General features: G+C 40.3%; 3 protein-coding genes and 2 pseudogenes across 5 annotated transcripts; 1 reads left to right on the top strand and 4 right to left on the bottom strand.

The window, feature by feature from the left end:
• Nucleotides 1-5,548: 5,548 nt before the first annotated feature.
• On the bottom strand, nt 5,549-8,231 carry LOC116197651 (ras-related protein Rab11D-like). Its single transcript, XM_031527845.1, has 2 exons — nt 7,629-8,231; nt 5,549-6,225 (listed from the first exon to the last, which is right to left on the bottom strand). Exons 1-2 carry the CDS (start codon nt 7,847-7,849, stop codon nt 5,790-5,792), a joined length of 657 nt encoding a protein of 218 aa, XP_031383705.1. The 5' UTR covers nt 7,850-8,231; the 3' UTR covers nt 5,549-5,789.
• Nucleotides 8,232-8,569: 338 nt separating this feature from the next.
• On the bottom strand, nt 8,570-11,466 carry LOC116197650 (protein Mpv17). 3 transcript variants are annotated; one of them, XM_031527843.1, is made up of 6 exons: nt 11,107-11,466; nt 10,212-10,355; nt 10,003-10,135; nt 9,875-9,914; nt 9,020-9,159; nt 8,570-8,939 (listed from the first exon to the last, which is right to left on the bottom strand). In XM_031527843.1, the coding sequence occupies exons 1-5, from the start codon at nt 11,389-11,391 to the stop codon at nt 9,072-9,074; spliced, it is 690 nt and encodes a 229-aa protein (XP_031383703.1). In that variant the 5' UTR covers nt 11,392-11,466; the 3' UTR covers nt 8,570-8,939; nt 9,020-9,071. The 3 variants fall into 3 exon arrangements, with proteins under 3 accessions (XP_031383703.1, XP_031383702.1, XP_031383701.1); XM_031527842.1 differs by having other exon boundaries at nt 8,570-8,908; nt 10,212-10,367; nt 11,107-11,464; XM_031527841.1 differs by having other exon boundaries at nt 10,212-10,367; nt 11,107-11,463.
• A 1,120-nt stretch (nt 11,467-12,586) lies between these two features.
• On the bottom strand, nt 12,587-13,916 carry LOC116194012 (annotated as a pseudogene).
• A 3,642-nt stretch (nt 13,917-17,558) lies between these two features.
• LOC116197647 (G-type lectin S-receptor-like serine/threonine-protein kinase SD2-5) lies at nt 17,559-20,383 on the top strand. Its single transcript, XM_031527840.1, has one exon. The coding sequence runs from the start codon at nt 17,727-17,729 to the stop codon at nt 20,208-20,210; it is 2,484 nt and encodes an 827-aa protein (XP_031383700.1). The 5' UTR covers nt 17,559-17,726; the 3' UTR covers nt 20,211-20,383.
• A 351-nt stretch (nt 20,384-20,734) lies between these two features.
• Nucleotides 20,735-23,818, bottom strand: part of LOC116197648 — a 34,983-nt pseudogene continuing 31,899 nt past the window's right edge.

Below are 23,818 nucleotides of genomic sequence, written 5' to 3'. Positions count from 1 at the left end.
AGCTGGATCCGCTAATATTCAAAAAATGGGTTTCACGTGTGATATGTTATTTCACTTAATAATTTCATAAATTGTATTAGTAGTCATAAGTAATCATGTGGCGGTTGACATCCAGCTAATAATTTCTCAATAGCTACGAGTAACCGTGTGAGTTGTATGTAATATTACATATATTTTTTTCCACAAAGTATTACATGTATTTTAGCTTTAACTTCACATGACAAAATTATTATAATGTAAATTTTAAAAATTTTAATTTATTGATCAAGTTTATTTTTTATGCAACAAGGAAGGCTGTAAAAGAAAGTGCTACTGAAAGGAAAAATAAAAAAAAAAGGACCTACCAAATATTAATTGATGTTCCCCGTTTTTAGTTTTGCTAAGTTGTTGAACCTATGAGTTGCACGGATTTTGTCCAAAAATTTCATAATACAAATTTAAATATGAAAATGATAATTGATATAGATAGGAGAGTTTGTGTTACATTACAATTCTTCTTCTTCTTTTTTTCTTATCATAGAAATTTAAATATGGTGAATTTTATATTGTAATGATAAATATTTAATTCGAGAATTATAAATAAAAATTCATACACATATTTGTCGTTTCAATTATCAATGAATGAAATTTCTAATAAAATAATTATAAAAATTTTAAATCAAAATCCTCAATTTTATTCAGTAAAAGAATAGTAAGTATAAAGTTTTTTTAAACTTTTGAACTTCTAGATTCTCTTTTGCATTTTTCTTGTATACTAAGTGTCGTGATTTTGATTAAATTTAATTGATTTAAATAATTTATCTAATGAACCTTTAATTTCTCTTTCTCTTATATTATTATTACTCATAATAAATTATTATTATTATTGAATTTCATTATAATATAATATATTAAAATATGAATTAGTAAAACATTTACTATTTTCCCCTATTTATTAGGTTGGAGTCAAATTTATATATTATATAGCTGGAGTGTATATTATAAAAATTTTGACTTCCTAAATAAATTCGAAGACGCACCTAAAAGAAAACAAAAACTAAAATTTTGCGTTCATGATACGTTGACGTCCATGTGAAAATTGATCTCAGAAAATAAATTTCGATTTTCTAGAAAAGAATATATATATAACATGTAACAATACTAATAGATAAAAATAAACTCGTGGACATAACAAATTAGTATACCTACCAAACTGGTCATCGTTACCAAATTATAACGCATGCTATGTACATGGATTCTCCTATTATATATACAAGCAAGCCGATCGTGCCTTTGCGACATTCACCATCCACTGATCTCTTAGCCTGGTCTGTCGGCTCGTCATCGAGGTAATTAAGTCCGAACGAAATTATTTATCTCTTTCAATTTTGAATTCTCGGTTGCCCCCAAAAAAAAATGAAGAGGCATCAGCCATTTCTCGATTAAGAATAAATCTTCTTGTGATTCTGAGGGTGCCGGGAATTACAAGAAGGCTGGACAAACTTACCTGATGGGTTCTGTATTTTTCCTCATGGTATATACGTAGGATGACTTTCGACACTTTGTCTACTAATGCTTTCCACTCTTTGGCAGACTGTTCATCATTTGATTTTCATGCGTACTTTTACATGGGTTGATGGTGAAGTTTCGAATGATTTTACAGGATGTGCTACAACCACTGAAACGTTTGACACCATTAATTTGTAAGTGATCATTGTTTGAAGAGACCGAGTCCCAAGTTATTCTAATTAGTTCGACCAATAACATTTGCTGCTACAACAGCAGAAAAACAAAACACAGGCATCAGGCAGCATTATCCTGTATGGCGGCTCGAGGATGAGCCCGTCTTCGGAGCAGCATCCCTTCGCTGGCCGTTTCCTGAAGCCACCTTTTCACCGGGGTTGGAAGGCATCCTCCTAACTGCTAGCATTTTCTTTTTTTTCCCCTTTATCTATGGGTGAATCAGAAAATTTTCTTTTTGTTTGATGCAAATTAAATCCACCAAAGCATCCTCCTCTATTTGATGCATTGCCAACAAAATTTCCTGCTTCATTTGATGCATTACCCGAATAACGTCGGCGATATCCTGTCTTACACCTCTTATATCTTCCTTAATTCTGTACTCCATATGCAAAACCATATCAAACCATTCATCAAAATATTCTCGTAAGCAGTACATGTGGAACATGACTATAATCCCGATGTTTTTTAGTTTACTGTATGATTATATCTTCCTTAAATTGAGTGAGTGTCTGCTCCAAATCCTCCAAAATCATATCGAATTTTCATCAATATATTTTAGTAAGCAAATATATGCGAAACACATGAGTGATTCTAATATTTTGAAGTTTACCTGCCGGAATCCTCTTATTTCTTCCTTAACTAGAATTAGTAAAGCATCATTTTGCTGCTATTTTTTTTTGGGTAATGCATCGATTGAAAGAGGAAATTGTTTCGTCTTGAATTATGACTGAGATGCGCTCCACCCCAGAGCAACCTACAGGCCATTCCAGGAAAAGGCCAACAAAGGGATGCTGCAACTATAAGGCACCGGAATTCCTCCCGTGGTTTCATCTTCATCAATAGTCTCAATAGCTTGCCTTTCGGTTCTTGTTCCCCTACCCCCCAGCAGGGGGTCTCTTGCACAATTGTAATTTCCATTAGTTATTGTTGTTTGGTGTTTTTGTTTTAAATCCATTGAAGATGGACTTGATAAAGGCCTTCGCTGATATTCTGCACAATGTAAATGTAAACAATTAGTATAATGGATCAGGCACATCACTTATTCAGGAATCCATCGCCAAAGCTGGATCTGCTAATTTTCAAAAAATGGTTACTATATGATGAAATTTTTCATGTTGCACAAGGAATATGTTGTCGCATCCAGCAAGAGGTGCACATATCTTTTGTCTAACTTACCTCATGCTTTCATGGTCATTGTTTGTTTGGTCAAGGGAAACCAAGGGAAGCAAAAGGAGGGAAGGGAAAATATTTTAAAATCTTATTATAATTTTATATCGGATTTTAGAAAACTTCCCCTTCCCCCCTCTTATTCGAACAAAATCTTGGATGCTTTTTGCTTGAAGATGAAAGGCTCTTGATCACCCCTCATATATAAGAGAGGAATTCATGTTCATATTCCATAAGTAATATTTTGGTAAAGTAAGTTTTCAACTTTTGGCATGGATTGTTTTTATTCATTATTATTATTTTAAGAGAACAATTTTCGTTGTGGCTCTTATTAGTATGTATTTGATAGGTCCAGATATTACAGTAGCCGCCCCCATTCGTTTTTTGGTAGGTAAACAAATTTAGGTATGCGACACAAGTCGAGCTATTTTTTTTGCAATAGCTTCAGGTTAAAATTTTATTTTGTTGCAATTTATGTAGCTTAACTTTCAGTCGTGTTCTTAGATAAACCTATTTTAGTCCTTACTTAATCGTGTAATTTAAATATGTAAATTGAAACTTTCCTAACATTTGTAGGTTTAGCATCGAGGTGTTATCTTTCTTAATAAAAATTTGAAAGTACAAATTTTTTTGTATATATTTTTAATTTCAATACAAATTAAAAAATGAAAAGAAGGAATATTGCTGCATTTGTTTTGTGAGATTTTGATTTTGGTAAATATACATGCACGAAGCAACTTAAAAAACAATTGACAACTAGCTACATAAACTTAACTTCATACTAAAAACTGAACCGGTTAATGCTATCACAATAATGAATTCGAGCTGTGACATATGCTTAAATTTGATCATACTTACCCCTATAAAAAAAAAAAACAATGATTTGAGGTGGCCGTTGTAATATTTGGACTAGCCAAAAAATTTCATAGCTGCATCAAAATATTATGTTGAAAAATGATAGTAACAAACCAATCTTGCCAAAATAAGAACACTTACCAAATTATACTTTGTTACTGAAATATCAAGTCATTGTTGAATTATATATACGAGGTGAACATCAGCCCTTCATTTTCAACAAAAAATCAGCAAAGGGACAAGCAACTTACATTGAGGCATGCACATAGGTGATATGTGTGGTTTCTTGACATAAAATGCTTGTTGATTAATCTCTCCTGCAGCCACATCGTCAAATTATAGTCCTTCTCGCGAAATCACATCGTCATTTTAATTATGTAAATATTATATTTGCTTTAATTATGTAAATATTAAAAATAACATCTTTCTTACCCTCTTGCGAAAGTCATGTTATCATTTTAATTATTTAAATATTATATTTGCTTTAATTATGCAAATATTAAAGATACAACCTTTCTTATTAAGAGAAATGAGTACTTTGTTATGAGCTTCATGAGGAAAGCAATGGAATTATTTTTTAAATTACAGAAATTGAACAACAAAATGGCAACCACTATCAACACCGATCTATGTCAATTTGATCGTTTTAAAAAGGTTTCATTGGGTTTTCTCTTCACTTACTTTATTATGATATTGCTTGGAGAGACTATTATTTTCTTTTGATTGATATATTTGCTCACAGATTTTCAATAAATCCATCTTTTCAATAAATTTTTTATTTTCTTTTGATTGATATATTGCTCACATATTTTAATTCAATATCTGTTATATCTCCTATTTTAACTCGTATATATTTATAATATTTTTCTCTACTGAAATAATTAAGAGATTATTTGTATGGTCCCCGTGCAATACACATGTATTCAACTAGTTTATATGGGGATCTTCGATTGTACTTTATTCTCACGTCATTCTTTGCTTTGTGGTAGAATGATAATCACTCGTTCAACAACAAAGAAGAGGCAAAGGGAGCTCGAGGATGAGGCTTTTGAACCAGTTAACATACATTATAATAAATGTCAATTTCATGCAAATTTTTATGTTGTTTCATAGAACAAATTCAGATCAAATGGTCTATATCCACAGGAAATGAGGAAGATTTCTACGACTGTAGCTGCTCAGCCAAACATCGCTCAGCCAGACAGCGGTGCTGCCAAGAATGAAGCAGTATACATGACTTCGTTTGTGATCATATTGTCCCTTTATGTGTATGCAATACATATAATTGTGGAATAATGCATGGTAAAACTTTGGGATCAGTCACATTTCACATGTAGTGCTCAATGAAATATATTGATGAATGTTTGATATGTTTTTGTAGGATTTGGAGCAGAAACTCGCTCAAGTTAGGGAAGATATAAAGGTAAACTCGAAAATATCGGAATTGGTCATGTTCTTTGCATTGCTTACGAGAAAATGTTGATGAATGTTCAATGTGATTTTGCAGGAAGATATGATAGGTGCAACGCATGAAATGAAGCAAGAAATTTTGCTGGCACTGCGTCAAACAGAGGAGGAAATTTTGCTGGCACTGCGTCAAACAAAGGAGGAAATTTTTGTGGCTATGCACCAAACAAAGAAGCAAATTTCGCTCACAGTTAGCAGGATCAATGAAAACGTTGCTACAGGAAGCGCCCAGCAAAGAGATGCTGCTCCAAGAACTGGCTCGAGCTCGAGCCATACAGGATAATGTAGCCCGTGTTTTGTCTATTTTTGTGACATCGAATGTCATGGATCGAAGTAATAAGAGTAACTCAGGACTCAAGTCTCTTTAAACAATGATCACTTCCGAATGGTGTCAAACAGGCTTCAGTCCAATTCGGACAAACTTTGCATCTAGACAAACTGCCCCGCAATCTTTTTTCGACCAATATGGGTCCGTCTATTCATCCTAACTAGCTTCTGAGCGAGCTTAAAAATGTACAAAGAGCAGAGAGCTTATAGTGCAAAACAACAATCATATCAAAGGCACAACAATACACATTTTAACTCGAGCAGCACCCGATCTTCTTAAAAACAGATCCATCTTCCTTAACGTTGATGGTCTGCCCCTTCGTGGGTACTGTTGAAGAATTCCCGTCATCGCTCGCTTCGACTGCTTTCCTGCTCACAATCCGATAAATCTGGGTGAGGACCTCAGCGAAGGCTGCTTCCACGTTAGTAGCCTCGAGGGCAGAGGTTTCCATGAAGTAGAGGGACTCGGCCTCAGCAAAGGTCTTCCCATCCTCCAGTGGGACTGCCACGAGGTGGCGGAGATCAGATTTGTTCCCAATAAGCATGACTACCATGTTGGGGTCTGTGTGGTCCCTCAGCTCCTTCAGCCACCTACCGACATTCTCAAAGGTCGAGCGTCGGGTAACATCATAAACGAGCAGGGCGCCCACGGCTCCTCGGTAGTAAGCACTAGTAATGGCTCGGTACCTGTTAAAAAGAGGAAAATGATAATGAGATCAACATCTGAGTCAAAAAAAGAGTGAAAATTATGGAAAATACATCCGGTACTCAGAGAAGTTGATTATACTAGAGTGTTTTGTCTCCTCCCTGTAGGAGGCAACAAGAAAACACACTCAGGCTGCAAACTTGCTTTGATAAGGTTCCCGATTGGGATTGCATTGCATAAGACTGGAAAGATGTTCTTCAATCATGACAAACAGAATCGGAGTTTGCTGGTGAGTCCGTTGCACTAACGTCATGTATGCCGGATATATAGGATAAATATTTTTCAAGAAATATTTTAAGCATAAGATCAATAATGCAGCATAACAGAAAGGATGGGGAATATGAAACAAACAGGTCATACAAGGAAAAAAAAAATTTACTGCATCTCACGAGAAAGCATATCTAGAATTCTCAGATCATGAAAGAATGTATGTGCAAATATGAACCCCATGAACATAAAGAAAAAGCAGCTTAGAATATCATCTTCCCCCCCACATGAAAATTCCATAGCAGGATAACATATGGTGAAATGAAAGATATGTCCACCGGAATCAGATGGTTCATCTAAGAAAACTGGAATCCTCCATCCATTATTATCTCAAAATAAAGTAGCCTTCTGAGCTCAAATTGCAACAAAAACACTAGCATATCAGACAAGAAAACTCGAGATCTGGAGGAAAAGACAGTTTCAACCTCTCCTCAGCTATTTTAATCTTGAAGCCAGTATTTTGCAACGAATACAAATCTCGCCTATTGTGCCAATTCTGCGAAGAAAACGCATGTAGGGTTCTAGATAAACATCAGACACAGTGGCAGGATTTTACATCATTTACATTTTGCAGCCCAAACTTCGACTTGGATCTTGGAGAACACCAACTCATGATTTAGTATGACTTGTAATGCCCCAACTGAAGAGGATAGCTAGGAAACACGATTGGGCGTACCACAGCTCAACTGGTAAAGCTCAGATCACTACAAGAGAACTGCATCTATCTACCCAGAAAACAGATAAACCCAGAAACTAAAAGCTCAGGATCACCACAAGAAACAGATCATCCCGACACCGAAGAACCAACTATTGGAGCTTCACTAGCACCATAATTATACATCAAGACATTAGGAATGATACATACCCTGGTTACTCAAGCTGATGGAAACAAGATCAACTCACTCACTAAGCATCATCCGATATCAGCCACAAAAACCGGTTCAGAAGCATAACGAATACGCTAAGAAGCTAACAAGCAGCCAAAGATTCTATCAACCCCTGTAACCGGATCACGATCATTCGCATCCAATAAAATCAAAGCACCCACCTCTCAGAATTTCAGCATACGCAGAAATCATTAGAACTTTTTTTCACTTTCTTATGATGAAGATTTCACCTTTCTTGACCAGCAGTGTCCCAAATCTGAGCCTTGATGACCTTGCCATCGATGTTCAAGCTCTTGGTGGCGAACTCGACCCCGATGGTGGACTTGGACTCGAGGTTGAACTCGTTCCTGGTGAACCTCGAGAGGAGGTTGGATTTCCCCACACCCGAGTCCCCAATCAGGACCAGCTTGAAGAGGTAGTCGTACTCGTCCTCAGCTTTGTACCCGGCCATGCGATCTGCCGGCAGAACAAGATCCGACACAAAGGAGGGGGAGAGAAGAGAGAGAGAGAGAGAGGGAGGGAGGGTTATGGTCCTGCGAGCTCTAAGAATTCTGGGGTTGGTGGGGGGAATTAAAGACTAAAGAGGGGGAGAGAGGGGATGAAAGGGAGAGGAGGAGGAGGAGGAGGAGGAGTAGTAGTAAAGCAGCAGACAGCAGACGGAAGCACGCACCTTTCTGCTTTGGGGACTGGAGTTGGACTGATTTGAGACGAAAATGGGAAATGTTTGGGGTGTTGCTGTTGTCGGGCTGGCCGAAATATAGGAAAGAACAAAGGCTGTAGTGCAGGTGACTGGCTGCTTAGCTGAAGCTGTTTGCTTTAGTGCTTTACCTTCCTCTCTCTCTCTCTCTCTCTCTCTCTTCCCCCGCTGGTCTCATCCAATGAGTTGTCAATTTAGTCGGGATCATGAGCTATTTTACGATAAAATTTATTAGGTATTTTCGACACATCATCGTATACTTAAGATACATGTTGAAAAAATACTTAAGATACATGTTGAAAAAAACTGTATGGCGTAAGATACGGAAAAAGTACATGAATAAATAACGTGACGAGTTCTTATTGGTCGAATTTGTCGCAGTGAAATATAATTATGTGTATATTTTATTTTATTTTATTATTATTATATCTTTTTTGTTTTTTGGATAAGTTATTATTTTTAGTATCTATCGCGTAAACAAATAGGAAGAACATCTATAAATGGATAGGCCGCTCAAGGTTAATACACCTGAATAAGTACACGTTTTAGCCTATGGGTTCGTGACCCCGCAAAGCAATTTGACAACACGCGACATGTTTGAGTTGATGCACAAAATTACAGCATCTGTCCACAGTAGCAGCACCATAGCCATTCAGCTTTCTAAACCAAATAGAAATCTACAAAGCAGCGACTTGGGAAATGAATCAGCTGATGAGTATGCTTGACTTGCGCTTAAATCAAAGAAATCCTCATTTTCTGAGACAACATGCTGAGGTCGCTCCCGCGGTGCACGTTCAAGCGTACGTAAGCAGCCTGGAAAGTGAAAGATGAATCTTTTCGTCCCCTAAGAACCCACAATCAGAAGCTCAGAGTGAAGTTCGAAACAGAATGTCAGGAAGAAATTCCAGCATGCCGGAGAATCACCTTTAATATTTCCAGCTGAAGTCGAGGTTCTCACAACTTATCGCATATGAAGCTACTTGCTCATAGTTGTGGACAAGCAGAAGTTCCAGAAGATGGAACCAAGGGACATAAAAGCCACACGCGCTTGAAGAGGGATCACCCTGTTAGCACATACAGTGCATTGTCAAAACATGTTATACATTGTAATTTCCAGAGTACTTGTTGAGAAGCCTAAGCCCTATCAAACATGTTAACATAAACTATCACTTTCAAATGCATCAAATCATGAGAAGAAGAATTTCCCAAGCTCTGAGCAGTAACGAGAAAACTATCTTTGCTTGCAAATTCATACAGCAAATGTTTGAGAATTCTATCGCAGCATTTCCCCATATGTATGGCTTATGAAACACACAGTGTTCCCCGTGCCATATACTTGATAACTAATCGACTGCTGTTGAGTAAGAGCATTCATGAATAGCTTACGAGAAAATACTTTTTCAGCATTCACGATCCTCAACCAAGTATAGTTAGTATCAACCAAGTATAGTTAGACTCATGCACAATGCCGTCCCCGAAATTTTCTGCAAGAGATGCTGAATTGAACAGGCCATTCACATCTAGCTACAACAGGAAATGCAAAGAGAGTAATTTGTTACCGTAAACAAAAGGTTTTTTTTTTTTTTTTTTTCAGAAGTCTAATTCATCTAAGGCAGTGTTTCAACAAGTATCTTTCTTCTTTTCCAGTTTAGTCATTTTTAGAGTAGTTTCTTACCCACCTATCATGCTCAGAGAAGGATTAGACTTTTAAACACAGTTAATATGTCCTATTAAGGACTAGAAAAGGCCAAAGAAAAGCCGAAAGGGAAGGACATGTACCAAAAATTAATCGCGCTGACAGGAATCCAAAATCTAAATCCTGCAAAAATATAAGGAGAAAATTGACATTAGCTTTCAGGCACAACATACTACTAGATCAACAGACAGATCGTTAAAGAGCAACTTACCAAAGAGTAGCGTGGAAAGAGCATCTTTCTGGTATTTATCAGGAAGCTGTGAGAGCTTTCCTTGCCATAAGTTGTTCCATGCAAAAACAACTGCTATAACACAAGGCCCAAGCACGATTTGGTTCAGCAAGACCTGTAAAGAAGTGAGTTTTAGAAATTGTCTCGCATTCATCAAGTTTGCATGGACTTTTTATGCAACTAAACGGTACCTTTAGCATTATATTCTGGATTGTTTGTTTGGGCATGCTCCTATCAAGATATTGATACCACAGATAAGAACCGGGGCCATAGAAGAGAAACCCGTAGGAAGTCATCCTAAGGGACCGAAGCCAATCATGTTCTGAGAAAAGGATCTGCAAGACGTCCTATGGAAAATGTTTCGTCAGGATCATGAATAAAGGGAACAAGTAAAACCCATCCAGCTATAGGTTAGACAGAAGCCACTTGCAAAATCGACACAAGACATGGAGAAAATGGTCAGAAGTTCGCAGATAGGACTTCGCTGTAATCATTACAAAGCTCTTTTCTAAATATAATTATTTCAATAGTGTTTCTCAATTTCAAAGAGGGGCAGCGAATTTGCAAAACTGCTGTGACTGATTAGAGACTGATCGGCAGGATTCCAGTAGCTCATTAGATATTCTCATATTTAGTTCATGATAGGACACTAACACAACTCTCCGCAAAGGGTACACATAGATATGAGTAGATAAAAGCCAAGACATCCAAGAACATTGTTCTAGATTCTTCGATATTCTCAGTTCTGAATCAACATTTCTTCCAGCCAAACGGAGCTGAATAGTTGGACATGAGTAGAGAATAAGCAAGGCATTGCCTCTCATACCCTGTCTTCTCATCCATAAATTTACTTTCATTTCCTCAGCTACCAGCCACCAGAAAGTCAAGACTTTTGACATTCTTTTTTATTTGGAATCCAAACAAACTACTCATCACCATAAAATGTCGCATACAAACATACGAGTGCACACTTCCTCGACAATGCCTAAATATTTCCCGCCACAATAGGGCATATCATCCATCCGACATCTTCTCAGCAACCAACCGATTACTACCACACAAAATTCAAGCAATTTCTACACTAACCTCAGCTTCAGTGCTGTCCGATTCAGGGACCGCGCCTCGGTGAAGCTGCTTTCGCCGCCTCCATCGCTCTCTGACCTGAGCGATCGTGTCGCCGGCTAGGGCAAGCGAGCCGGCCGTCAAAGCCTGTTTGAGCGGGAACTGGTAGCCGGTCCTCCCGGCCGCCTCCGCGGAGTCGGAGGGCTTCGAGCTCCTCTTGCTCGAGTCCGATGACTTCCCGTTCAAGGGCGGCCGTTTCCACCCCCACAGCCCGCCGTTTCCGGCGGCGCCGCCACTTAGTGCGTCCATTACAAAAGGAAAACAAAGGACTGTCAGACCACTGCGGTGACGATTGGAACGGAGGAGGAAGTTCCCCTTCCACCCAAATTGGCTCATTCACTGGTTAACGTCAATTGGGCCGAATGGGCTCATGAAGCCCGTGAGCGGGCCCAAATCAAGAGATTTTATTTGATAAATTTGTCCGTAAACTTTGTTTTTATATAATAAGCCTCATGAATTTTTTTTCTTATGCCCACTATGATTAATCAAATGATCCATAAGAGCAGTGAAGAGATTTAGGTGGCGTTTGATAAATTAAGTGCTTAAAAATTAAGCACTAATTAGTTAATGGGAGAAATGTATAGGAAGAAGAGAAGAATGAATAAGGATGTGAAAAGTTTTGTGAAAGATAAAGAGTATAAATAAGTGAAGAATGACTTATTTCATTAAGTCAAAATTTTCTACTTAAATCATGAAGTGATTTTTTGCTTGATGATTAAGGAGTTTAGATCTTTATCTCTCATCTTTCTCTCTTTCTTACATTCATTTTCTCTTATAACTAACTTGTAATTAACTTTTTAAGCATTTAATTAATTAATTTGAAACAAACACCACCTAATAGGTTGTGTTTGATTATAATTTAATTGAAGAAGTGCTTTAAAGTTAGTTATATGGGAAAATGAATAGAAGATAATGAGAAATAATGATCTCATCTACTTAATCATTGAGTCAAAAACCACTTAATGAGTAAGCAAAAAATTTTGATTTAATGAAATATGTCATTTTTCACTTATTGATGCTCTCTTTCCCTCACAAAATATTTTTCATCCTTATCATTCATTCCCTCTTCCTATACATTTTTTTTGTTAACTAATTAAGTATTTAATTTTTAAGTACTTAATTCATCGAACACCACCATAGTGATGGTGGTTGCTCCGCTGCGTATCCAGATTTTCGAAGTTCTTGTTTTATCCTTGTTCGTTATGTTGTTGAAATTACTATTTTTGTTCGGTTTGATCCAAATGTGTCTGGGAAATTCGCAAGGAACAGAAGCAAGGAAGCATCGATGCTCCGGTAAAATGTTACGGGTTCATGTTGCATGCCAAGATTCTTTTTGTTTCATATCTCAGCTGAAACTTTATCCTAGAGAAAACAACACGTATCAAGTTACGGCATGACATATTTCCCTTTTCTCTGGGATATTAATCATAATTCTTGAACAGCTCTAGTACGGTGATAGAGCAAAATATAAGAGTCCATTCCAGGAATCAGGGACCCCGGGGAGGCACCAGTGCGTGCAATCCATGGCCTTGGGCCCCGTGCTCCGACGGGTGACCATCCTTTCTCAGCTGCGACAGCTTCATCACATTCGGCAAATAAACAGGCTTCTTCATAGCCCAAAGCACCCTTCCCAGTACTATTTCCACTGGATGCCGGGAAACTCGTCACGGGCTACGTCTGACCTGCGCAGTTCTTGTGAGCTGGGGAAACACCCTGGAATATGACTTTGGTTTTTCTGGTATCCACAGTTGTGTCCACCCACTGGGCCCGCGTCTTCAGGGCTATCTCGTAGGCAGCCAGCCAGTCCATATCCTTGTATGTCTTTCTGCCAACTCGAATGAAGTCCCATCTGCAGTTGACAGATGCAGATTTGCAGAAGAATGCTGAGTTTTGTTTACTAAGCTTGAAGCGGAAGGTGAAAGAAGCTAATGGTCAGTGATCAGGATTCTTACTCTTGTTTCCTTCCAGTTCGGACCCACCAATGCCAGGAATTGAATATCAATTTTTCTCCTCTCTTGATAGAGTCGAGTTTGAGCACTCGTCCATTTCTCGCCTTTACAATGTCCACTAGGAATGGGTTGTGCGAGAATACCAGGTCCATGTTGTTGTAGTCCTGTGTGGTGTAGGCAACAGGCAACCATAAAATCAGCAAAACTAAAAACTGGTACTCTAAAGATATCGAGTTGGTCGTCTCACCGGGAATGAGAATGTGGAGAGTTGTCTGGTCCTTGTCAGATTGATTCTGGCCCTTGGACTTGTGTTATGGAGGATGCAGGTGAGGGACTGCCACTTGTTCTTGCCCAATGAATCCCCCACGAACATGATCTTCTTGCCAAAGTATCTCGACATGAAGCGTGGGTCGAACTGCAAACTGAAATCATAAGGTGGGCCTAAGAACTTTGACAAGCCAGCTTTTCAATAGCATGAAGCCGCGCTAATAAAGACTTGTCCTGCATTTGAGTTTAGAGACCTGTACCTCATTTGATTTGCAACTTCGGGGCCGAAGAGCGGCAGGCTGCCACCGATATTTCAAGATAACTTTTGTCAGGTCGGCCATTCTTCTGGCAATCGAAGCCTTTCTCTAAGAACGGGCACGTACTGTAAAGAGGAACATGAGAGTTGTCGTACACCCTGCTTCCCTTGTAAAGGTTATATTTACCTGGTTACACCGTTTTCTCTTCCTCTTTAGCATTCCCTTCTTGTGTTACTCGGCTCTTAAACAGAAACATGAGCAAGAAAACTGTACCGATATTGGCGGAACTTGGAGTTCCCATCTCGGAAATGTGAGACAGGTTAGATGAGCAGGTGGAAAGAGTTCACGAGGTCTGAGGAGGGCCAAGGGCAGGGAGCCGAAAATATATGGAGGAAGCATTTGAACTGATGCTAGGCAGGGAGCTAAAAAAGCGAAGGGTTTTTCTTGAATATGACGGGGTTTATGCAGGAACTTATCCGAAAGTCGGACAGTTAGAAGGCAAATTCGATCGGGGAGTGAGGAGCGTTGAAACGGGAATGTTCATGTGCTGTCTGGGAGTCGAAGTAACTTCCCCTGTTGTCTGAGGACAACATTGAGTGTTGGTCCTAATTTTTACTTCGAAAGCTCGAGCTAATAAGTTGTGAGACCCAATCCCATATAAACTATCATATGTTCTTAGGATTTTTACCTAAAATGGCTCAGGATTTGTTCGTTTTGTTAAATCTATTATATGCTTTTTTTTTTCAAATCTATCCCATGATTTACTTTTTGCATCAAATCTATCCCGGCGTTATCTTTTCTGTCAACATCTAACGGCCGTGCTGACGTGGCACATGGAAAGATAGTGGGCCACACTTGCCACGTAGGCGCCACGTCAGCACGACCGTTAGATATTGACGAAAAAAATAACGCCAGGATAGATTTGACAAAAAAAGCATATGATAGATTTGATAAAACGGGCAAACCATTAGCCATTTTAGGTAAATATCCCTATTTTCTTTTATGCTTTCGATGTGAAATTAACTTTTTCCAATTGACTTTTATATTTCCAATATCCGTCTTCACGTGGCACCGTGTGGTCTTTCTCACGATTTGCCTATACGTGCCACGTGAACCTTAACCGTCTGCCCTCAACAATTTACATCGAGCCGATCTCTCATCTCTTCCGAACTCGGGCGAGGGGGATCAAACAGTACAAGCCAGGCTTTTACTTCCAAACTCGGACTTCACTGGCGTGGTGTGGGCTCCTGTGCAGATGCGCCATTGGGATCATTACCACGGGCTCTGATACCATCTTAAATTCTTCTGGGCTTACATGGGCTTGGACTCAACTTTCAACTCAAAAGCTCGAGCTAATAAGTTGTGAGATCCAATCCCATATAAACCATCATATTTTCTTTTATGCTTCCGATGTGAGATTAACTTTTCTCAATTGACTTTTATATTCCCAATGTGGGAAAAGAAAAAGAAAATCCATGAGTTAATATATGATTTGGGTACTTCCACTTATAAACTTGAACTTTTAAGTAGAAATGGGGTCGAGCCCGTATAAGCCCAATGAAAATTTAATATAGTATCAGAGAGGGTTATGATTCGCGCGCACATGTGTGGACTCACACCACGCCACGTTTAAGGTTGTTTGTGAGGGTAGCGGAAAAATGCGCACCTACACCACGCCAGACCTAGTATGTCAAGTGCAGCCAAAGTGCGCCTCATGTTAGTCTCCCCTCGCCCGAGCACGGAAGAAGAGCTTGGCTCGAGGTCAATTGTTGAGGGCGGGTGTTTAGGGTCATGTGATAACGTGTAGACAGAAATAGACCATACGTTGCATGTTAGGGCGGATGTTGAAGATATTAATTCCACATAGAAAAGATGAATAAAAATCCATTGGTTTATATGAGACTTGGGTACCATCACTTATCAACTTAAGCTTTTAAGTAGAAATGCCTCCGAGCCCATATAAGCCCAATGGAAATTTAATATGGTATCAGAGTGGGTTACGTTTCAGCGTGCCTACGCGCGTATATGCATGCACTCACACCACGCTAGACCCAATATGTCTGAGTGCCGCTAAAAGAGCGCCTCGTGTTAGCCCCCAACTGCTCGAGCATGGAAAAGGAGCCCGGCTCAAGGTCAATTGTTGAGGGCGAGTGATTAAGGGCACGTAACAACGTATAGGCAAATGACCAAACGTTGGCGGATGTAGAGGAGTAAAATGGGATAAAAATTCCACATCGAAAAAGAAAAAGAAAATTCATAGGGTAATATATGACTTGGGTATCACTACTTATGAGCTTGAGCTTTTAAGTGGAATAAACTAATGGAAATTTAATAAGAGAGAACTCAGTGAAAATAGTAAGCAAGCATGGGATGTTTGGAGCACGTCATTGTCTGTTCATTCACCAGCGATAAATGTTCTCGACTTCGTTTTCCCACCCTCGACAACCATCAGATGATCAACAGAATTTCGTCTTCCTTGACAAGGTCGAGAAAGATTATGAATTAAGCATGGCAATGAACACCGTGGGAAGCTGTCTTGCCGGTGCAACAATTTCTGGGAAAATGAAAGAACTCGCTTCCTGAGGAATGAAAGGCTAGTTGAAGGTCAGAACAAACCCATTGAGAATACTTTTCGGGCTTTCCCCAATCTAGACAATGCGACGAACCCACGAGGTCGGAACTCGGAATCTTCAAGGATCATTTCCTTGCACGTTTTTGTGATGATAAAATATAAGTCTACAGGATACCGAGCATTTTCGGTGAATTGCGGGGCAAGTGCCCAGCACAGGTACAGTGTATTTTAGAGGGAGCATGTACCTGGCCTATACAATCGTCGAATATACCCGTTGAATACTCCCTCCAAGAGTCGGATTTAAATGAGGGGAAGTGGTGGTCAATTAAATGATCGCGCACTTAGGGCTTGTTTGGATTGTGGATATAATTTTAGAATTACAATTCTAACTTAACTCTACCCACTACAAAACAAAATAATTCATACAAAGTCAAAGAGTGGACCCCATTTATACTACTTTTTTCCACAACAAAATAACATAACTCATACAAAGTCAAAGGGTGAGCCCCATTTATTCCACTCAAAATCAAAATCAAAATCTGATTTTAAAATCCTACTATGAAACCAAACGCAACCTTCATTCATCCTTGGTCGATATGTTTATGGACCCGGTGAGTTCATTGAAATTTCCTTTCCGGAAAAATCGTTCCTTGCAATAAAATCACAAGGATGAATCAATCCGGCCATTATTGATGGCTCACTATTCACCTGCTATGTGGTTGTGGGCTGATGATGCCCTTATTTGGGTCGGTCTCATATGATCATCCTTTCGATGTGTAGCCAGGAAGGATTTCTGGAAATTTGATTTAAGACAAATACTCATATAAACACATGCCTATACATATATTGCTTTCAGATTAATTATACATATTGATGTTTTCAGGATAAATGGATGGAGCTTTTCCCAACAATAGTCTTAATTGCGAAAAACCATAGAAGTGATATATTCAATTGTTCTCCTTTTTTCTTTTAGTTGCAGGCAATCAATTAATGATTTTATCCTTTTTAGCATGACATGCCAGTGGCATGTGCCATCTTCTGGCCGGGATATTGGTCGAAATTTGGTTGAGGGGCACTTTTTTTCTTTTAATTGCGGTGTGCAAGTCTCTATATAGTACCTGTCAAGTTATTCATGTGAAGCCACAACACTTATTTATTTTACATTTTTCTCAACATTTAATTAGAATTAACACGTGCCACTTTAGTTTGTAAGTCTCACCTAATATTTTCTCAGACAAGACAATAATAATCCACCGAACGGTCTTATTCTATAGTCCAAGGCGGACCAAAAGGAAGAAAAATTCTTCATGCCGCGTCACAGTTTATTTTTCTTCAATGGAGACAATTAATACAAATTGAACTTGCAAGCGTTTGCGTTGACTCCAGGAGGTCATTGACTCAGTAGTCGTTCCATGAACATGATCTTTTGGAATCAGCTCCACGCTAAGAGTTTCAAATCCTATTCTTTCTTGAAGGAATTAATCAGTGAAATGCTTAGAAAGCTTTACTAAGAACTCTTCCAGAGAGGACGAAGGAATTATGTCCAAAGGCAGGGGAGTGACGGACGGTCTGGCTTTGCCTCTTCATCACCTTATTCTGATAGTAGCTTGTGCATTCTCCGGCATGGCTGACGCCTCGTGGAACAACCAATCAACTGCAACTGCAAATATTTCTTCTCAATGGGCCACCAACGAAATATCCAAACGAGGAGTGAATTTCTCGGACGGGTCCCTTGTGCTGCCGATATTGCACACCAAAGCTTTTGGATGTGGCTTCTACTGCAAAGGCAAGCCGACCTTTAGTAATTGCTTCTTTACTGTTTTCATTCTCATGTGCTATGATTATGATCTCAGTCGCACACCTGACCAAGGCTGTTATCCGCAAGTGGTTTGGTCCGCTAATCGAAACCGCCCTGTGAAGTTCAGTGCTACTTTAACGCTCAATCGGCTCGGAGATCTGGAACTCACGGATGCTGATGGGACCACTGCTTGGTCCACCAACAGTTCGAGGAAGTCTGTCGTGGGCATGAATTTAACAGAATCTGGCAATCTTGTATTGTTCGATCAGAACAGTGCGGTAGTTTGGCAGTCCTTTGATCACCCAACAGACACATTGCTTATGGGGCAGCAACTGAGGGTGGGGCAGAATCTCACTTCTAGTAATTCCTCCACGAACCTCTCCGAGTTCGTTTTGATTAATGTTACCTTGAGAGCTGGAGGTCTGTTAGCTATAGTAAATACTCACCCTCCGCAGCTCTATTACCAAACAGAAGATCCTATTTCTATTGATAATTCGACTAATCTTGCATTAAGGGATGGATACTTCGGGCTCTTCTCTACTTCTCCTCCAGAAAATATCCACGTGCAATTTGTGAATCTCAGCTCGGATGGGCACATGAGAGCATATGGGTGGGGAAATGGCCAGTGGCAAGAAATTGCCGATTTGTTTACCGGGAAGATCGGGGATTGTGGGTATCCGCTGGTTTGCGGGGAATATGGAATTTGCTCGAATGGGCAGTGCAATTGCCCAAAATCAACTAACCGGGACGCAGTGCCTTATTTCAAGGAGAAAAAGGATAGGCGGCCCGATCTCGGGTGTCCGAGAGTTATGCCCCTTTCTTGTGAAGGGGAAGCTTCGCATCATCACGGCTTTGTGGAGCTGAAGAACGTCACTTACTTTGACAGCACCAAGGAACTCATCAATATAAGTGCAGAGGACTGTAAAAGGAGCTGCTCTAGTGATTGCTTGTGCAAAGCTGCCTTCTTCTACTTCCCGGTAACGACTGATCAGTATCCATATTGCTCGTTAAAATTTGACGTGTTTTCCCTGATGGATAATGACGTCGAGAGGACTCAGTATTATTCTATTGCTTACATTAAAGTTCAGAACAAGCCTCCCAAGGGAAAACTGCTTCCGGTGGTGCTAGGCTCCAGCTTAGGCTCATTGGCTCTGGTGGTCGGTGTGTTGGTGTTACTTATTTGGAAGAGACGTCAAGCCAGTGAAGCAGATGAGGATTATCTCAATCAACTGTCTGGAATGCCCACTAGATTCTCGTATGATGAATTGCGTTATGTTACTAGGGATTTCAGCAAGAAGCTGGGCGAGGGTGGGTTCGCCTCGGTTTTCGAAGGTACTCTGGATGATGGCACAAAGGTTGCAGTGAAACGTCTCAAGAGTTTAGTCCAGATCAAGAACTCATTTATAGCAGAAGTTGAGACCATTGGCAAAATCCATCACGTCAACCTGGTAAGACTGCTGGGTTTTTGCACCGAGAAATCCCATAAGCTGCTAGTTTACGAGCACATGTCCAATGGATCTCTTGATAGATGGATTTTCCACAAGAAGAAGATATTCGGGATTAAATGGCAGAGAAAGAAGAACATCATCCTTAACATAGCGAAGGGGCTGAATTATCTCCATGTAGATTGCTGGCAGAAGATAATCCACCTGGACATTAAGCCTCAGAACATTCTCCTAGATGATAATTTTAACGCGAAGGTCTCTGACTTTGGATTGTCAAAGCTGATTGATCGTGACCAGAGCCAAGTCGTGACGACCATGAGGGGGACCCCAGGTTATTTGGCCCCAGAATGGTTGAGCGCAGCAATTACTGAGAAAGTGGATGTGTACAGTTTCGGAGTGGTGATCCTGGAGATAGTGTGTGGGCGGAAACTTTTTGACATCTCTCAGGATGAGGAAGATAGGCATTTGCTGAATCTTCTCAAGCGGATGGTGGAAGAGGGTCGGTTGCTAGATATGGTTGAGAACCACGGTGATGATATGAGATCGTATGGGCTCGAAGCGGTGAAAATGATCAAGCTTGCTGCCTGGTGCCTGCAGGCTGACTACACAAGGAGGCCATCCATGTCAATTGTCACAAAGGTCTTGGATGGAGTCATGGATGTGGAAGATGTCGACCTCGATTATAACTTCTGGAGTCACCCTGCAAAAGTTGGTCTCAGGGAGAATTTGAATGCTGAAACTGTTCCGCTATTGCCTTCGATTCTCTCTGGCCCTCGATAAAACCTTATGAGAAGGTAATGCTTCTTCTTGATGTTCCTCTCATTTACTTGTGTAAGATGCTGTTGTTTTATTAAGTCGAAAAGGAACTGTGCATGTGCTTGTACTAATATTTGTGGCGAATAACTTCCTCTACTGTTACTTGAAATACTAAGCTAAGAAGACAGTTGGGCATACGCAATAGAATCTATTGCCATCAGAGGCAAATAACATCTCGCTGAAATGCATCTGGCGTGCTACGCCGACTGCACGCTCCAATGATAGGAAAATTGAACAATCCAATCAAAGAGCTCTGTGTTTTCACCGTGAATATATGGATTTCCGAGTTAATTCTTACACGACCTGGGCAGAATATGCGCCCTTGAGTTTGGTTATTAGTCACTGGCTGGAGTTCAGTTCATTATTTGAAAAGCTGTTGGCAATTTCGTTCACTTTCTGAAACTATCTGGAATATCTTCAGAACGAAGTTCATTTCTTCCCTCAGCATGATCAAGACGTTCTTTCTTTGCTTCCACGTGTAAGAAACAAATACATAAAGTGGCTTGATATGAATAAGAAGTATAATTATTCAGCCGTGTCATTGCAGTAGATAGAATTGAAGGGAAACAAGAAAGGCATATATAGCACGGCACCAAATTTAAGTATCCTTACACCAAAGTGCTGCTGCTGCTGTCTGCGCATGGTAGGTCCAGGAAGTTGTAGTCGATGTCGACTTCTACATCCATCACTCCCTCTGACACTTTCACGACTGTCGACAAGGATGGCCTCTTTGCAGAATCAACTTGCAAGCACCAGGCTGCAATCCCCATCATGTTCACTGCCTCTAGCCCATGCAATTGCATGTCCTCACTGCACTTATCCACGATGTCAAGCAACTGATCCTCCTTTGCTTTTCTCTTAAATAGACAGTAAATGCATATCATCTTCACTCATAGAGCCGTCAAAAACTTTCCTTCCTCATACTATCTCCAGATCACCACTCCAAAGCTGTACACGTCCACTTTTTTGGTAATCACTGAACTTAACCACTCAGGGCCATATATCCTGGAGTCCCCCTCATGATCGTCATGACTTGGCTCTGGTCTCTATCCATGAGCTTTGACAACCCAAAGTTGGAAACCTTTGCATTGAAATTCTCATCAAGGAGGATATTTTGTGGCTTAATGTCCAAGTGGATTATCTTCTGCTGGCAATCTTCATGTAGATAATTCCGTCCCCTTGCTATGTCAAGAATGATCTTCTTCCTCTGTTGCCACTCAAGCACGTGATCACCATTCACGCAATAAATCCACTGCTCTAGAGATCCATTAGGCATGAACTCATAAACAAGAAGCCGGTGCGAACTCTCAGCACAAAATCCAATTAATTTAATCAAGTTGACATGATGAATGTTTCCAATAGTCACGACCTCAGCTAGGAATGAGTTCTTGATCTGGCCCTCGAGCTGCTTCACCGCAATTTCCGTGCCATCAGCTAGGCTGCCTTTGAAAACCAAGCCGAATCCACCTTCTCCGAGCTTCTTACTGAACTTCTCTGTCACTGCTTTTAAGCCCTCATATGAGAACCGAGTGAGCATCCCAGGTATGTGGTCGAGAGAAACCCCCTCTTCTTCATCATCGCCTTTTTTCCTCTTCGAAATTACAAAACCAACGATCCCAATGAGGAGAATCAGTAAAACAACAAAGCCGATGGTCAATAACATTGTAACCCTGTGCTTGTTTGAACTACCTGAGGGTGCGTTATTACTATGGCCTAAGGATACATTACCACTATGGCCTGAGGGTGCGTTACTACTATGGCCTGAGGGTACATTATTTCTATGGCCTGAGGGTACATTATCACTCTCCTGAACTTTTATATAAGCAGTCGAATTACGGTGTGTCTTCTCCGGGTCAATACTTACTAATGAAAATACTCTGATGGCACTAAGTAGCAAGAACCATCAGATGAGTTCAGCCCGTATTGAAAAATTGCAGCTTTGCATGAACAGTTCCTTAGACAGGTCTCTTTACAAATCTCGGAGTTGGTATTTTCGAGATCTGGATTCAAGGTGAAGTAACTGACATCTCTGAGTTCAAGAAACCTCTGACGCTGCACGTCCTCACAAGACAAAGGAGTAATTTCATAACAACCAAGATTTGAATTTCTAACATCAATTTGCCGGAAATAGTTAGGGCCATCGGCAGGTCCAGAGCAGCTGCACTGCCCATTATTTGTGCAAATCGCATATTCGCCACAAGCCGTAGGATATCCACATTCCCCTAGATCGCCAGTTAACAGATCATCCGCTTGTTCCCATGTCAAGGAATCATTATACCACTCATACAGTCTGAGGTGCCCATCAGAACCCAGCTTCAGGAGCCGGGGTAATATTGAATCGGTAATCACAATTACAGTTATGTCATATTCAGAATTCAAGAATAGAGATAAGCCTCCAAACCCGTATTTGACATAGACCATGTCATTGGTAGAGAAATCATGGGTGAAATTGTGTTGATAATAAATGTGGGGACGATCAGTCTCCATCAGACCAAGTAGGCCTGACCTAGTCAGGGTAAATGAAAGGTAGCCCAAATCAGTCCAATTCGTGGAGGAAACGCTAGCCGTCAGCTTCTGCCCCGCTAGCAGAATTTGCCCTGGAAGTAATGAGTCCGTTGGGTGATCAAAAGACTGCCAAACTGTCCCATTGCGCTCATCGAGCAGCAGAAGATTTCCCACTTCCGTCAAGGTTAAGCGCACAACAGACTTACCTGTAGCAAGGAACCGGAGTTTCTAATGAGAGCTGGCCTATTAATTGGACCCATTTTAACATACTTACCGAGTAGGTTGTGGTATCCAATCTACTATTGGCCCTATCTTCAATCCAAAAACTCAGACCGGTAGATTGTAGTACCAAATCTTTTATAAACTTATGGTTCTCAACTTAAATTTTCTATGTAGGACCTTTTCATCTCAACACCCGTCCTCACGTGGTGATGCGTGACACCTATATGACGTGAACTTAAACACCCGTCCTCAAAGATTGACTATGATTCGGGCTGGACTTCCGTGCTTGGAACTTAATCACAAGGTGGGCATTCCTTTTGCACACTCAAGCGAGATGGGGACAACTGGCTATGAGGCGCTTTTTCTCTCAACAAGAGCGAAATAGCTAACCATTCAATTTCTGATTTTGAGTAAAGACATACTGATGTAGGATGATATATAAATATATTAATCGGTCGTCCTGAAGCTTAAGCTGGTGAAATACCCTAGGCTAGTATCTATATACCTGAAGTGTTTGTGGACCAAGCAATTGTCCCGTCAGAATCTTTTAGCACCAAATCCTCATATGAGGTGAGCTCCAATGTCGAGTTGATCTTGACAGGGAACTCCCTGTTAGCAGACCAAACCACCTGCAAGGCCAACCTGGGAGAGCTGCTCAGTTGGAAGAAGAAAATGGCAAACACGTAAATATGGCATGTCCCAGTGCAGTAGAACCCGCAGGCATAGTCCTGTCCAGTAGCAATGCCTCCAAACATCAAGTCTTGCCTGTGAAGGATTAAGCGTACTATTGTACCATCAGGGTAGACCACGGAACCTTTGGTTGGCGCTGTTCAGCCATTTCAAGG

The sequence above is a fragment of the Punica granatum genome, chromosome 2 (genome assembly GCF_007655135.1).
Source record: "Punica granatum isolate Tunisia-2019 chromosome 2, ASM765513v2, whole genome shotgun sequence".
Lineage (NCBI taxonomy): Eukaryota > Viridiplantae > Streptophyta > Magnoliopsida > Myrtales > Lythraceae > Punica > Punica granatum.
Note: the sequence above shows the minus strand (reverse complement) of the source record. Positions and strands in the feature narration are given on the sequence as shown.

Coding starts and splice junctions, on each gene's coding strand:
- LOC116197647 (XM_031527840.1), top strand. CDS start 17,727: ATGTCCAAAGGCAGGGGAGTGACGGACGGTCTGGCTTTGCCTCTTCAT.
- LOC116197650 (XM_031527842.1), bottom strand. CDS start 11,391: ATGGACGCACTAAGTGGCGGCGCCGCCGGAAACGGCGGGCTGTGGGGG. Junction 10,136..10,211: donor TCCAGAATATAATGCTAAAG/GTACCGTTTAGT, acceptor ACTTCTTTACAG/GTCTTGCTGAACCAAATCGT. Junction 9,915..10,002: donor TCTTTCCACGCTACTCTTTG/GTAAGTTGCTCT, acceptor ATATTTTTGCAG/GATTTAGATTTTGGATTCCT.
- LOC116197651 (XM_031527845.1), bottom strand. CDS start 7,849: ATGGCCGGGTACAAAGCTGAGGACGAGTACGACTACCTCTTCAAGCTG. Junction 6,226..7,628: donor GACACTGCTGGTCAAGAAAG/GTGAAATCTTCA, acceptor TCTTTTTAACAG/GTACCGAGCCATTACTAGTG.